General features: G+C 34.5%; 1 protein-coding gene across 3 annotated transcripts in view; it reads left to right on the top strand.

Annotated features, from left to right (window-relative positions):
• The window catches only part of INVS (inversin), a 233,030-nt gene that overhangs the window by 27,319 nt on the left and 191,245 nt on the right, over positions 1-14,466 (top strand). For all 3 annotated transcript variants that reach the window (XM_007498992.3, XM_001364441.4, XM_056805897.1), the window contains exon 3: positions 9,497-9,663. In XM_007498992.3, the coding sequence (XP_007499054.2) occupies positions 9,497-9,663 (167 nt within the window). The remainder of the gene's footprint in view (positions 1-9,496; positions 9,664-14,466) is intronic.

Here is a 14,466-nt window from a genome sequence, read left to right as displayed (position 1 = left end):
ATTTGAAAAAAATCATTTGGGGTCACAATTTTCTCTCAACAAAGGTATTTATTAAGATTGTATAGTAGAGGCAACTAGGTAGCATAGTAGACAGAGAGCACCTGGCTTGGAGTTGAGAGGATTAGGATTCAAATCTGGCCTCAGATAATTCCTAGCTGTGTGATCCTGGACAAGTCACTTAACCCCAATTGTCTAGCCCTTACTGTTCTTCTGTCTTGGAATTCATCTTCATATTAAGACAGAAGTAAAGGTTTAAAAAAAAAAAGATTGCATAGTAAAAGCTGTTGCATATGGACCCTGGCTACAGCCACCTCCTCCCCTGAGAAGGAGAGACAGATGCTGCAGAGTCATTGCCTGCTGCTTACAGAAAATTTATATTTTAATATACTGCAGATTCTGTACTTCATATGAAATATATCAAGGTTTATAATGTCAAAAACTGTGAAAAGTAGCTTTCAGAAAGATAACCAAGTGGAGTCTTCATTTGATGATTTTGCTGGGAACACATATCTCTCTGGGGGTAGCTAGTAGCATAGTGGATAAAGCACCAGGCCTAGAGTCAAGAGGGTCTATATTCAAATCTGGCCTCAGACACTTTCTAGCTACATGTCCCTGGATAAGTCACTTAGCCCCAATTGCCTAGTACTTGCAGCTTTTCTACCTTAGGATTGATACTAAGACAGAAGATAAAGAGTTTCGAGAGAGAGAAAAAAAAACAAAACCCTGTTTCCCTGGATTAAATTATTTTATTGGAGAAAAAAAGATGTCTTCCACATTAGAAAATATTATAAAAATAATAAATGGCAAGTTAAAAAATAAAATATTTTTTGAAATATATAAGTATAAAAAAGGATTTCTAATTCTAAGGGATTCTAAATCCACCCAAATAAACTTCCTGGTTCTGCAAGGAACTGCTTCTACAGGCTACACAACTCCTCCCTGATCTGACTAACCCAAATTTATACTATCTAAATAAAAACTACCACTATTATCCTTATAATTCTTAACTTCACCTTCAAATTATAAAATAACAAAGGCTAGCTGATTGAGTCTCCACAAGAACACAAGAATCAAGTTAGGACCCTGAGCCTTATCAGACTCAGAGTCCAAACCAAAGACCAGGTTTTTCTTTGGTCTTCTCAGAGTTAAATCAATCTATAAAAACCACAATATATAGTCAATAATGTTTCCCAAGTTGGAAAGGAAAACACTGAGCTCCTTCAGATCTTTCCCTCAGATAGAGAGAGGCAAAGATGTTACCTCCTCCAGCCCTGAGAGAGAGACTCTGAGAGTGTGTCTCTACCAACTGCCAGAGAGAGTAATTGACACAGAAAATTGGCTATAATTGTCAACATCTGAAATTAACATGCTCTCTCAGCTCTGCTTCAAACTCCAATTCTTTCTCAAGCCAGCACTCTACTTTTTATCCCTAAACTAACAAAACAATACTTATTTTCTTTTTTAAACCCTTACCTTCCATCTTGGAGTCAATACTATATATTGGCTCCAAGGCAGAAGAGTGGTAAGGGCTAGGCAATGGGGGTCAAGTGACTTGCCCAGGGTCACACAGCTAGGAAGTGGCTGAGGCCAGATTTGAACCTAGGACCTCCCGTCTCTAGGCCTGGCTCTCAATCCACTGAGCTACCCAGCTGCCCCCTACTTTTTTTCTTATATCCTTACAATATCGAATTTCTAGCTAGAAAAAAAGAGTAAAATCATCTTCCTCAAAACAGATTAATAATGAAACAAATGTAAATGAAAATCCATCTGAAAATCAACCATGTTTGATAAATTCTAACTGGTTACTTGGAATGAACTTGGTGTTTATAAAAAGAAAGTTGAAAAACTTGAAACCTGATTAAAAGGTCATGATTTTGAAAAGCATTCAAAATGGGGCAGGTCTAATAATTATAGTTTCTCCTAGATGTGGGAAGAATAAGTAGCTCATTATTGAAGTACAAGAATGGATTAACCCTGGGACAGCTGGGTGGCTCAGTGGATTGAGAACCAAGTCTAGAGATAGGAGGTCCTGGGTTCAAATCTGACCTCAGACACTTCCCAGCTGTGTGACCCCATGCAAGTCACTTAACCCCCATTGCCTAACCCTTACTGCTCTTCTGCCTTGGAACCAATATACAGTATTGATTTTAAGATGAAAGGTAAGGGTTTTTTTAAAAAGGAAAAATGGATTAATCCTGTTTTTCTAGTCTCCAGATAGAGATGGTTATTGTTATCCTTACTATATGAAGACCAAAATGTCATCACCGGTGATATCTTTTAACTTGTACATAAATTGGATTTAAGTGAGTTGCACAAAGTTATCAGCGTCACTCTTTCTTCCAGAGCCAGTGAAGTCCAATGGCAAGACAAAAGTCAGGATGACTGGTGATGGGCCAGAATGTAGTGGATGACCTTAGCATCTTTAATATTTAACCAAGCTCTAAAGGCTCCACAGTGTCCCTTTCTGCCACCTTAATGGCCATTGGAAAAAATTGCTCTCATCCACCTCTTCCATGGGGGGGAGTCTTCACATGCCTTGGGTAGACACCTTCCTAACTCACCAATGGGTCTGAGGCTTATTGATTATCTTTAACCTGGTTTAGTACCACTGCTGAGGTGGTTTTGTTAGGATGTGGCCATGGGCATGCTAGAGCTTCTTGGAACCACAAGTAACAGGGGTGGCAGATAAACACCAAAGTAGGAAAGCAACCTGAAAAGGATTTGTCAAACTCTCATCAGAGGTATTAGTCTTCCCTGAGCATCCCACATACCCCTGGTCTCCAGAAAACATGATATGAAGGATGGGGTAAATTGTGAATCAAATTTCTGTATGGCTCCTAGTCAGTTCTCAGATGGCTATTTTTCAAGAGTTTCTATTGAGAGCAAATATATATAACAAACTATAGATGCTTAGTTATTGCACACTGATAAGTAGATAATTTTCATTAAGGATGTACCTATCATTGACTCTGACAAGCCTCTTTAGAGTTGCTTTCTTAAAAATGGTCTGGTGGTACAAGAAATATGATAAACAGTTTCCAGTTTTCTTCTTGTAAAGGTAATTCATAAGATCAATTTTTGGTCGAGAGAAAAAAAGTATTTTCATTAAAATCAGATGCTTTGTTGTTGAGAGCAATGCTGAGAAAGAGACCTGCTAGTACTTTGGAAAACCAAGAAGTCCAGGCAATTTCAGAATTTTGGGAAAGATATTGTATTATAAAAGGACATCTCTAATAGAATTGGGAATCCCCCAATTATCTTCTCATTTGTTAGAGTATGAATGGGATAAATTACTTGTTGAATCAGAGGAGGTTGTAGAAAAATCACATATTCCTGAAGAGCTATTTAATTTATACCTTCACCAAAACTATGTAGATTTCCTCACTAAAATAGAGGTTCTAATGGGAGCCAGTGAATACATGTATATTGCTGGCATCCTCCGTGGCAACTGGAATTAAAGGACTATATTTGGACAGTTCAATTGTAAATCTCAAAATTTCTCAGACTTATGAATGTTAGGGGTTTCCCCCATTGGGGAATCTTCTACTTAAAAAAATTCCCTAGCAGATAGTGAGAATTCTACTTGAATATGAGGGCACCTTGCCTTGGGAATATCCCTACTCCACCCTACTTAAGACTGCTTTAGGACAGAGAGCTCTTTGAGAACAATGAAAAGTACTTTGATCCATGCTTATGGAAGGGACAGGAAGTTCTTTGAGTCATGACTGTTTTAGAATTGATACAATGGGATACTAAGTACCTATAAAGGTGGGGCAACTTGTAAACTACTTAAACCTAAAAGGGTGATAACTTATTCAGAGGTTTTTTTCTAATGAAATTTGTCAACACAGCAGCATTTTTTCCCTGACTTACTAAAGAGATTAAAACTACTCAGCTGTGAATTCAAAATGGGCGGTCCTTTAGAAACATCTACAGTGATTGGTAGATGTAAGGACTTAGGGGAGGTGACAGAGAAGATTTTGCCCTTAAAAATAAGAGCTCAGGGAAGAGCTGGGAATTCATTCTGAAACATTCAGATTGGAGAGACTCATTCTGAGGAGATTGATTGTGAAACATTCAGATGGAGGAGGGAGCTGGTGAAAGCAGCTGAGATGCTGCTGGCCTGGTGTCATTCGAAATCCTTACTTAGACAGATCTTATGGTGAGTTATAAAAAACTGACTGATTTCTCTTTTAAGACTCAGGTCTAGGCCATATTGGCTTGAGGCCCTTCATACTTATTCCTTTCTTACTCTCTCTCTCTTTCTTTGATTACTCATTGTATTGTTAATTAAAATCTCTATAAAACCCAATTGACTTGGGTATTTGAATAATTGGGAATATTTCCCTGGCGACCACCTTATATTTGATTTTAAAACCAAGACACTGTAGTGAAACATATTTCTGCGGTCAAATTTGCTCACCCTCTCTTATATCTATCACAATTTATATCTTCCACTATTTTAATCACTACAGTTTAAGACCTCAACCATTTTAAATCTCATAGTTTATGGCTCCCACTCTTTTATCTACAACAATTTAAGCCCCACAACTAATTTAAATATTACACAATGCAATTGTATAATTGTATACAACTGTATAATGCTTTCCTACAAGAATTTTACAGTAATTAAATGTAGCCAAATAATCATCTAATGATGATGCTCTTTGACAGAATCATTTCATTTCATTCAGTGGTAAATGAAATTACTTGAATAAAGTTAATGTGCTTTCAGTGCTATTGAAATGATTGTATTGTTAAAAAGCCCACATGTATGGTATATGGTCTATACTTATATGATGTATACAGCCTGTACACTTGTATTGTTATATGTCTATTTTATGGGACCAACTTTAGGTTACATATACCTAGAGAGCTTTTTAATTTACCTTTAACCAGAAAAAATATACAAATTCAGTCAGGCTTGAAATGTTCTGCTTAAATCTGAATGGTTTTTAGTTAAAGTAATCTTAATAAAATAATAAAAATTTACACAAATATTTTTATGGAAAAGTTATGAAATTTTTGAAACAAAGCAATTAGTAATTAGTAAGACCTTTTAAGTTGTGGAAAAAAATTTTCCACTAGTATTTATTTAGTTCTACAGGTGGTATACAGTGAAGAGGTCAACATTTATGAGCAACTTCATGTGAAGGTTATGCCAAATATAGTAAAATATGAATTTATAATATATAATTTGGGAATATCATACATAAAATTGCAAAACTACAGCAGTTCACAGGGAAACTATTCAAGATATAAATAGACTCAGAGCCTTATTACCATTTAAAAAGAAGATTACATAATAAAAATGGTGAAAGAAAAACCTGTTCTCTGCATTTAGGCATATTCCAAAAAACAATTTTATGAATTGAAATTAAATTCATTTTCATTATTTCTGCACAGGGAGAGAGATGTCCAAAGATAGAAGTATCATTGAAAAACTCCCTAACATTAGCCATTTGGGAATTACAATTTATGACATTCTCAAGCAAATAATTCCACAGTCAAGATGGAGTAAGATTCAGAGTCAAATTACTTGTCTCACAATAATAGTAACTTATAAACTCTGGCTCACTCTTCTAGAGCAAGACCAGTGGCATTATTCATTCGTGATTGATTGTACAAGTCCCATGAGAGTTTTGTTGGTATGGTTGATCTTGTTCAAGAACAGAGATATTAAACTCCTGGAATCAGATTACATCATAATTGGGAAATGTTTAACAAAATAAATAAAAATATAATACAACATATATAATGTTTATTTGTGGTTTATCAAGTCAAGATACTACCTGCATGATCTCTTTATTTGAATTTGACAACACTACTGTAGAAGACTGGGGCCAGAGGAATACCCACTACACTTAAAATTCTGGCACATCCTAAGGAATATTTCCCTACAACATTTAAATCCTACTTTGACCACTGTTCCTAGGATTTTCTTTTTTATTTGTACAAAGGTGAACTTAAGGTACTTTCATTAACTGAAGTAATCAAAACCTTCTTTTTTTTTTTTAAATCTAATGATACCACATCCTGGCCAAGGATTGGAGAAAGAAGGTTCTACTTTTAAGTGGATAAAAGACCTCTAGCTCTTATTCTGTCATTATTCTAATTCTGTCCTCAAGTGATACTATTGTATCATAAGGAATGATAACTAAGATTTCAGAAACAGCTGGAAAGACCTCCATGATCTGATACAGAGTGAAATAAGCAGAACCAAGAAAACATTGTACATAATTATAGCCATATTGTAGAATGATCAAATATAATAGACTTAGCTCCTATCAGTAAAACAGTGGTCCAGGACAATTCTGAGGGACTTGTGACAAAGAATGCTCTCCACCTCCAGAGAAATAACCGTTGGAGTAGAAATGCAGATGAAAGTATATGACTTTTTACTTGTTTATTTCGGTATATGTTTGGGGGGGTTGGTTTATAATAGTATTCACTTACAAAAATGAAAAATATGGAAATGTTTTGCATGGTAATACATATATAACCCAGATTAAATTGCTTTCCAGCTCCTGAAGGGGGGAGGAAAGGAGCAAGGGAGACAATTTGGATCATATAACTTCAGAAAACTTATGTGGAAATTTGTTATTATATGTAATTGTAAAAAATAAAATAAATAAAATATTCTCAAGTGAATGAATAAATCCCTACTTTTTGCCCCCACCCCCACCAAGTTTTACACAGGTTCCTCAAAGTGATTTAGATTTTTAAGTAAGAAAGGGAAAGATTTAGTGGGAGGCATTATTTTCCTAGAAGTTGAATTAAACATCAATACGTTTCCAGATATAAATGAAATAAGTTGTAAAGTACTTGGCACAATGCCTAGCACATAGTAGGCACTACATAAATGCTTATTTCTTCCCAATTTTCTTCTCCATCTGGAAAGAACTTTAGAGTCAGGAAGCATTTATTTATAAATATGGGAAGGTTTTATTTTAAATTTTTAATTTTTCAATTAAAAAAGCATTTATTTTCTCTTATTGGGAGTGTGAGGGGAAGAAGAAAAAACTTTAGAAATATATGTCATCAAGGAAAACAAATTCCCATTTTGGCCACCTGCAAATATCTCATCGTGCATATTTAATCCATCATCTCTCTGCCAGATGGGTAGTCTTCTTCAGCAGTGGTCTTGTAGAATCATGGTTGATCATTGTGCTAATAAAATTTGTTGTCTTTCAAGATTGTTTTTATAGTATTGCTATTATAGTATAAATTATTCTCCTGGTTCTGCATGCTTCATTCTGCATCAATTCTTAAGATCTGAGGTTTTCCTGAAACGGTCCCTTTCATCATTTCTTAGAATATAATGTAATTCAAATTATATTTGTATTCCATTTTTTCAGCCATTTCCCCCAGTTGTGGATCTCCTATTAATTCCCTGTTCTTACTTCCATAAAATGAGCTGCTTTAATTATTTTTCTTTATACCATTAGCCACTGTATTAAAAAAAAAAAACTGCACTAAGACTTTTAGGACAACATGTAATTAGACCTTTTCCTCTTTGATTTCTTTGAGGGTATAGAACAAATAGTGATTATCACTGGATAAAGTATATGCAACAGAGTAATTCAGGGGAAATAATTCCAAAATGCTTTCTAGAATGGTTAGACCAATTAACAACTCCACCAACAATTCAGTAAATAATGTGCCTATTTTTCCACAATCCCTGCAACATCTGTCATTTTTCTCTTTTTTCATTTTGCTAGTCTGATGGATATGAATTAAACCTCAGAGTAGCTCTAATTTTTATTTCTAGTTTTATTCAAGGTTATTATATTAGTGATTTGGAGCATTTTTTTCATTTGGTTGTTAGTATTTTAGATTTCTTCCTTTGAAATCTGACTTCATTCTTCAAACCATTTATCTATAGGAGAATGGCTCCCAACCTTAAAATTTTCAATCATTTCCTTACTATATTTTTGACAAGAGATCTTTATGAGAGAAACTTATTGCAAAGTTTATTTCTAACAGCACGGTTTGCTTCTAATTTTAGTTTTGTTAAACCTGTTTGTTGAAGAATTTTAAAAAATTTTACATAATAAAAATGGTCAATGTTATCTTCTATGATGCTCTCTATCTCTTATTTAGTTATGAACTCTTCTGCATCTCATAAAAGGTAGCTTTCTCTTGGTTCTCTAATTGCTTTTGATGTCTGTCATGTATTCACATGGAGCTTATTTTGGCATATAGTGTTAGATGTTGGTCTATACCCAATTTCTGTCAAACATCTTTCCGTTTTTTCCAGAATTTTTTTAAATGGTGAATTCTAACCTCAGTTAATGTTTTCATTTGCTTCCATATGTTGTGTTCCACTGACTGACATTTTTAAATCAGTACAAAATTATTTTGATGATTACTGCCTTGTAGTCTCATTCAAGATCTTGTGCCCCTTCCCTCCTGATTATTTTCATTATTTCCTTGAAGAGTCGCTTCTTCAAATTTTGTTAATTCTTTTCTAGTTATACAAAACAAAAATATATTAACTTAAGTAGTAGTATTTTAATTATTTTGAGTCTGCCCATGAGAAATTAACCTTTCCAATTATTTAGGATCGCCCTTGTTAATGTAAAGGTTATAGTTTTAGTACTATTGACATATCCATATAATTCCTCTGTATCTTGGGAGGTATATACTCCAGAGCATTTTGTAAAATCTGTAATTATTGTAATAGAATTTTTCTTTTTGTTTCTTCCTGTGCAGCTTTGTGGTTAACATGTAGAAATGCAGATAATTTAAATGGAGTAGGTTGTAGAAATGAATTCCTGCTCCTCTATACTCCACCTTCCTCTTCCCCAAGTTAAACATTGGCTTAATTATTTAAATTAATACTAATTCTAATTAAGTTAATTTAGAAATGTATCCTATGTATATTATTTATAAATTTATTATAAATTAAATTCATGAGATCAACCAGGGTGTTTTTAAGCAAAACCTATATGGCACAGGTCACAAACAATCTGGAAATTATTATTTTTCATCAGAATACAGATCCACTATAGCTGATATGCCTGGAGATAACACTCACAAATTCATGGTTACACAATTTCAAAAAACAGATGTCAATTTATAAAATTCTCCTACAATTCTACTAGCCTTATTGCTTGCAAAGACCTGCCTTAATCCAAAGACTTTCAGTCACAACCACAAGTTTCTGTTTACACTTACTGCCAGGAACATAAATGATCAGTTGGGGGTTGAAATGATGAGTGAGAGCTCAGGGAATTAAAGTTCTCTGTTGTTGTTTTCTGTTGGGGAGGGAAAGGCAGAGTTCTATACTATCTTTTGGAATCAGCTGTAATCACTCTGAATCTGACACATGGTCTCTTATGAGGCTAAAGGGTGGAGGAGGTTTTCACAAAGCATTTATTTCACTGTCTTGCAGGTTATGTGACTAATATAACTTTGATAAGCTAACAATATTTGTAAATCATATGCTTTCTTGAAAAGTCAACTCATTACAAGTCATTCCTTATCCTTTTAGGAAACCGTGACCTAAAAGACAAAGAAGATCAATTTGGGAGAACCCCACTCATGTACTGTGTGTTGGCTGATCGCGTTGACTGTGCAGATGCCCTCCTGAAGGCAGGAGCAGATGTTAATAAAGCTGATCACAGCCAGAGAACAGCACTCCATCTTGCAGCACAAAAGGTGAGGAGAAACAATCACACTGAAGCCTAAATAGTTCATACAGTACTTATTACAGAGTTCATTTAACTATCTTGTTATTACATTATTAGCTATCCTGGTTAGAAATTTTAAAAAATATAATCAAAACTGTGGAGTCATGCTTAGAAGTGCTTTGTTAATTAACTATGCATTTGTAAAGTGTTTGTTCCAGAGATTAAACTCCCATTACTAGGTTGGACTAAAGAAAATCAATTCAGTGGAGTTATAAAACCCAACCTTTAAACAGAGTATTAATATAGTTTAATGACATTTTCTCACTGGTAATTGAATCCTAGAATGTTAAGGCAGAAATCAACTTAGAGTTCATCCTATCAAAATCATGTTTTCATAGCCAAGAAAGCCGATGATCCAAATTTTTTTTAAACTTGCCCAAATTATACTGATTTACAAATTGACTTAAAATGTGTTGCTCTAGTCAACTATCAATCAAACTTTTGATCCTTATAGGGAAATAAACAATGAAAACAAGTTACAAGAAAAATTAATTGTAATATAGTCATATATATTTTTCTTTTTTCTTTTTTTAGACTTGACCCATAATTTCATTAGTCCAATGGAAACTCCCTTTATAAATGTAGCTTAGCACTTGTCTTGTAAATTATAGTCTCAAAGTATTTCTGGGAATTAAAAAGCTATGATTCACCCAGGGTCATATGGTCAGAATATGTCAGACATGGGACATGATCCCAGGTTTTCTTGACTTTGAGATCAGTTCCCATACCATGCTGCTTCTCCATTAAGTTACAGATTAAATCTAAGTAAACCTTCAAATTTCAGACAACTAGCACAAAGGCCCTTTCTAATCTATTCCTTTTAAAAAATGCTTTATTTAGGCTCTTTATTTTTAAAGTATAGCCTTCATTTCTTAATGACTCTAGTACTCTTCAATAGAATTCTCTTTCAACTAAATATATTTAAGCAAAACAAATCACCTGTAATCCATCCCTTACCTTGTTGCCTACCTACTCTTCTTAATCTCCGAAGTCTAATGCTACCTTCTGAAATCTCTCCCAGTCATCATGACCTTTCTGAATCTTTACCTCTCTTGGGTTTTATGCTTATTCTACTCTTTCCAATTTAACTATCATTTTCTTTATTAGAAAGGATGATACAAGTTGAGTAAATCTACCTTTATTTTGTCATCTGTTAACATTACTTATTCTTATCTTAAACATTGCTTTAAAGCAATTTCACATTTTTTGTTAAATTTCAATACATTCTTGACATTAGCCTTCTTAATGTTTTTCTTACACATTTATCTACTCTTTTTATTGCTTCCCTATTGCGTCTCATTCTTCCCCTCTTTTGTACATGTTATTTTGAACCCAAGACGGTTTTTTCCAGATATTTCTCCCTTTTTCTTACTCATTTTTCATTTTATGATCAAAATTTCATATTTTAAAAAGACCATTTCTCTGACATCAAATCTTTTTTTAATAATCTCTGCCATAATGAACCATCTTTGATAAAATTAGGGGTGAGATCTACCATGGATTAGAGTTTAGCAATTCTCATAGTACAGTCTGATATTCTCAAGCTGGGAAGCAAATAGACCACAGTTAGAGGAAGCATGGATCAGTCATGCAGAGTTAGTTACCTTAAAATATAGTTTGCTTAGCAAATAGGAAATCGGTAAGGGGTAACATCCCAATTAGAAGTAGGGATTCATACCAGAGGAGTACAGGAAAGATAAAACAAATATGATACAGGTCCAGCAGGAAATAGCAGATGCTAGTGGAATAGGGAGGGAAGGGTAGGAAAGGAGGAAGCCTGACTTTTCACTAACAAGAGCCTGAGATAATTTGTAGCACATAATCATAAGAGAACATAGGTATTACTCTTATGTGCATAAGAAGTTGGCCTATCTTGGGCTTTTTTTTTTAAATTAGACTCAGCTGGACAACTCCTCAAGAAAGACTACCCTTCAAGAAGAGGGCCATCTCTAAATGGCTGTGGACATCTCACCATTGAATAATATCTAATTTATCTCTGAACTTTTTTGAAATCTAATATCTAAAAGTTTAAGGTACACATATTATTATATCTATCATTCTCTTCTTTCAGTATTATAACTTCTTAGACTGACAAGTAGACTGATTTCCTACCTAAAAATATCTTTAAAAGATGCACATGATCTTTGGTCAAGAGTCCATCATTTGGTGATACATGTAAAATCCAGTTGATTGCTTGTGGGCTATGAGAGGGAAGAGGGAGGAGAGGAGGGAAAGAGTAGGAATCATGTAACCATGGAAAAATATTCTAAATTAATGAACTTAATTAAATTTTTAAAAGAATCCACCATTTGGGTTTTGTAAAATATGGTACAAAGGGAAAAAAAAAACCCAATACTCCAAATATTGTCCTTGAATACAATACTATCACTTTTTCCCTATCAAAGGCATAGAGTTCAACTGGAAGAAGAAAATGTCCCCTCTGCCCTAAATTTGTTTTAGATATATATTCTGTACTAGTGGGAGGAGAGGGGGGAGGAGTGTCAGGAACCAAAGCTTGAAAGGTCTAAGAGAGAAAGAGGGGACAGATAAAACGAAACACTACTTCCTCTCTTGGGTAGAGAGCTACACAAGGGAAGGTGAGAGATTTGATCAAGGTCCAGAGCTGAAAGGTAAGGAGGAAATCCCCTTCAGTCTCTGGTTTCTGGTTTCTTCCCTTGATAGATATTATCCTGATCCCCTTAGTACATTAGATGAATAGAACGTTCAGTTTCTTCTGGATTGATAAGATCTATTTATCCTTTTTGATATTTTAGAATGGTAGGTTTAGTAAGAGGGAAAATTAGGAAATCCCTAATTTCTATTTTAACCTAAATTCCCCTCAGCAGTTGAGGGCTCAGGTCTGGGGACCTGAGTCCCTAGTGAGATTATGGAATCAGGCTGTTGTATTTTCCTTATATAGAGGTATGTACAGTTATTGAAGAGATCAATTGAAAATCTTCTTGGGTGGATAGTCTTTTATCTTCCCCAAAGGGAAAAAGTCTCTATCCACCACTGAGGAAGGATGGTTAATCTGATTTTCTTCAGATAGATGAGGGATCACAACAGGTTGAGCTCAGCAAGATACTCCTCTGGCTTCTAGTTCAAAAGAGAGAAGAAACCATTCTTCAACAGCTGATCTCCTTTTCTTGGCTAGAGGTTCTAGCCCCATCCTCTAATGACAGCAAAATTCCATTCTCTTCCTGCATGATGTTTTCCTGCAAACCAAGTCTTTGCAATGCAGTCTGTAACTCATCCACAACTCCAAACTTCATACTATATCAATCCAGTCTGACTCAGAAATGAGTAATAGTCTTTGGGTTTGGCAAATCTTGGTATGGCTCTATTACACACTCCAAAAACACTGCACTTCCCCAAATCATTTAACCATATCAGGGCCATACACAACCATTCCTATCCCCTTGAACAAAGAGTTGCCAAGAACCAATGTGGAGATCCTTGATTGTAGTTTTCTTAACAGAAGTTTTCATCCTCATCTGTGCCTGTGAATATTTTGTTGATCTTTCATGACTCATGGGGCTCGCTTTCTTCAGAAGACATAGGTTTTTCTTTTATAGGGAAAAATCCTAAATTATAACATTCCTGTTGCACAACTTAATTAATACAATTGATTCTCTTTGTCTTCTTCCATTATGAAAAGTTCTACTCACTAATCTTTCAGCATAGGTTTTTATTCTCCTCCACCAAGTTGGAATATTTAAATTCTGGCTTTCTTCCTGGATTACTTCTTTTCACTTATCTCCTCTCAGATAAGCTGGCCATATAGAAAGACAATTCTTAATCCCTTACATTTTCTTTTCTAGCAAATAAATTAGCTTAAATTTACAGTATATACAAGTATTGACTACTTTGGGGAAGTCAAGAAACAGTATGTGCCCCACAAATCACTGCTGTGATTCTCTGCTCTCATATTCCTGGGTTTCAATTTTGAAACATAAAGTCAAGCTTAGCTTTTCTTAGACACCACAGTGGAAAATGACTTCTTTCAGTGTTTCTTGGCTGAGGCTCCTACATGCAAAAGTTTCAAGGATTTAAGCCTTTAAACTTGGTTGTATTCCCCATCAATGTTAATCTCTGCTTTCATTCTTGGTATTAATGATTAAAATACTCTATGATCAGCTAGATATCAGACAACCAGGGAGAGACACCTCCCTCAGTAAACACTTCACTTTGTCCTTAATGTTCTAAAATATCTCAAGTTAACTTTTTTTGATTCATAATCACTTAGGATACCTGTGCTCAATATTTCAGTTCTAACCGAGTAGTTCTTAGCTTGTAGACCTTGAACTTGAATTTTTTTAATGTCAATAATTTTATTTCAATGTAATTGGTTCCTTTTGCAATCCTGTATTTTATTTTATTTAAGTATTCTAGGAAGGAGTCCATGAAACAAACAAACAAAAAAGAACCCTTGGTCTAGAACATCATATGATGCTAGGCCTTCTCCTGGTAATACTAAGTTCTGGATATGTGCACTATCAGTTCACAAAATAAATACTTGACTATTCTCTATGATATATGACTTCATGTAATTCAATGACCATCTTGGATATGTTTTATTTTTATTTTTTTATTTATTAAATAGAATTTATTCCCAGGGACCTCTGCCCTTTTCTCCCTACATCATAGAAGGCATTACTCAACAAAAAGATATGTATGTAAAAATTACATCTTTTGTGTTCCTATTTGTCAATTATTTCTCTAAAGGTGGACATTCACAAGTTATTATTCAAGTATATATACTACAGAATAG

Source organism: Monodelphis domestica, chromosome 7 (assembly GCF_027887165.1).
Source record: "Monodelphis domestica isolate mMonDom1 chromosome 7, mMonDom1.pri, whole genome shotgun sequence".
Lineage (NCBI taxonomy): Eukaryota > Metazoa > Chordata > Mammalia > Didelphimorphia > Didelphidae > Monodelphis > Monodelphis domestica.
The sequence above is the reverse complement of the archived record's forward strand: the minus strand, read 5'-3'. Positions and strand labels throughout refer to the sequence as shown.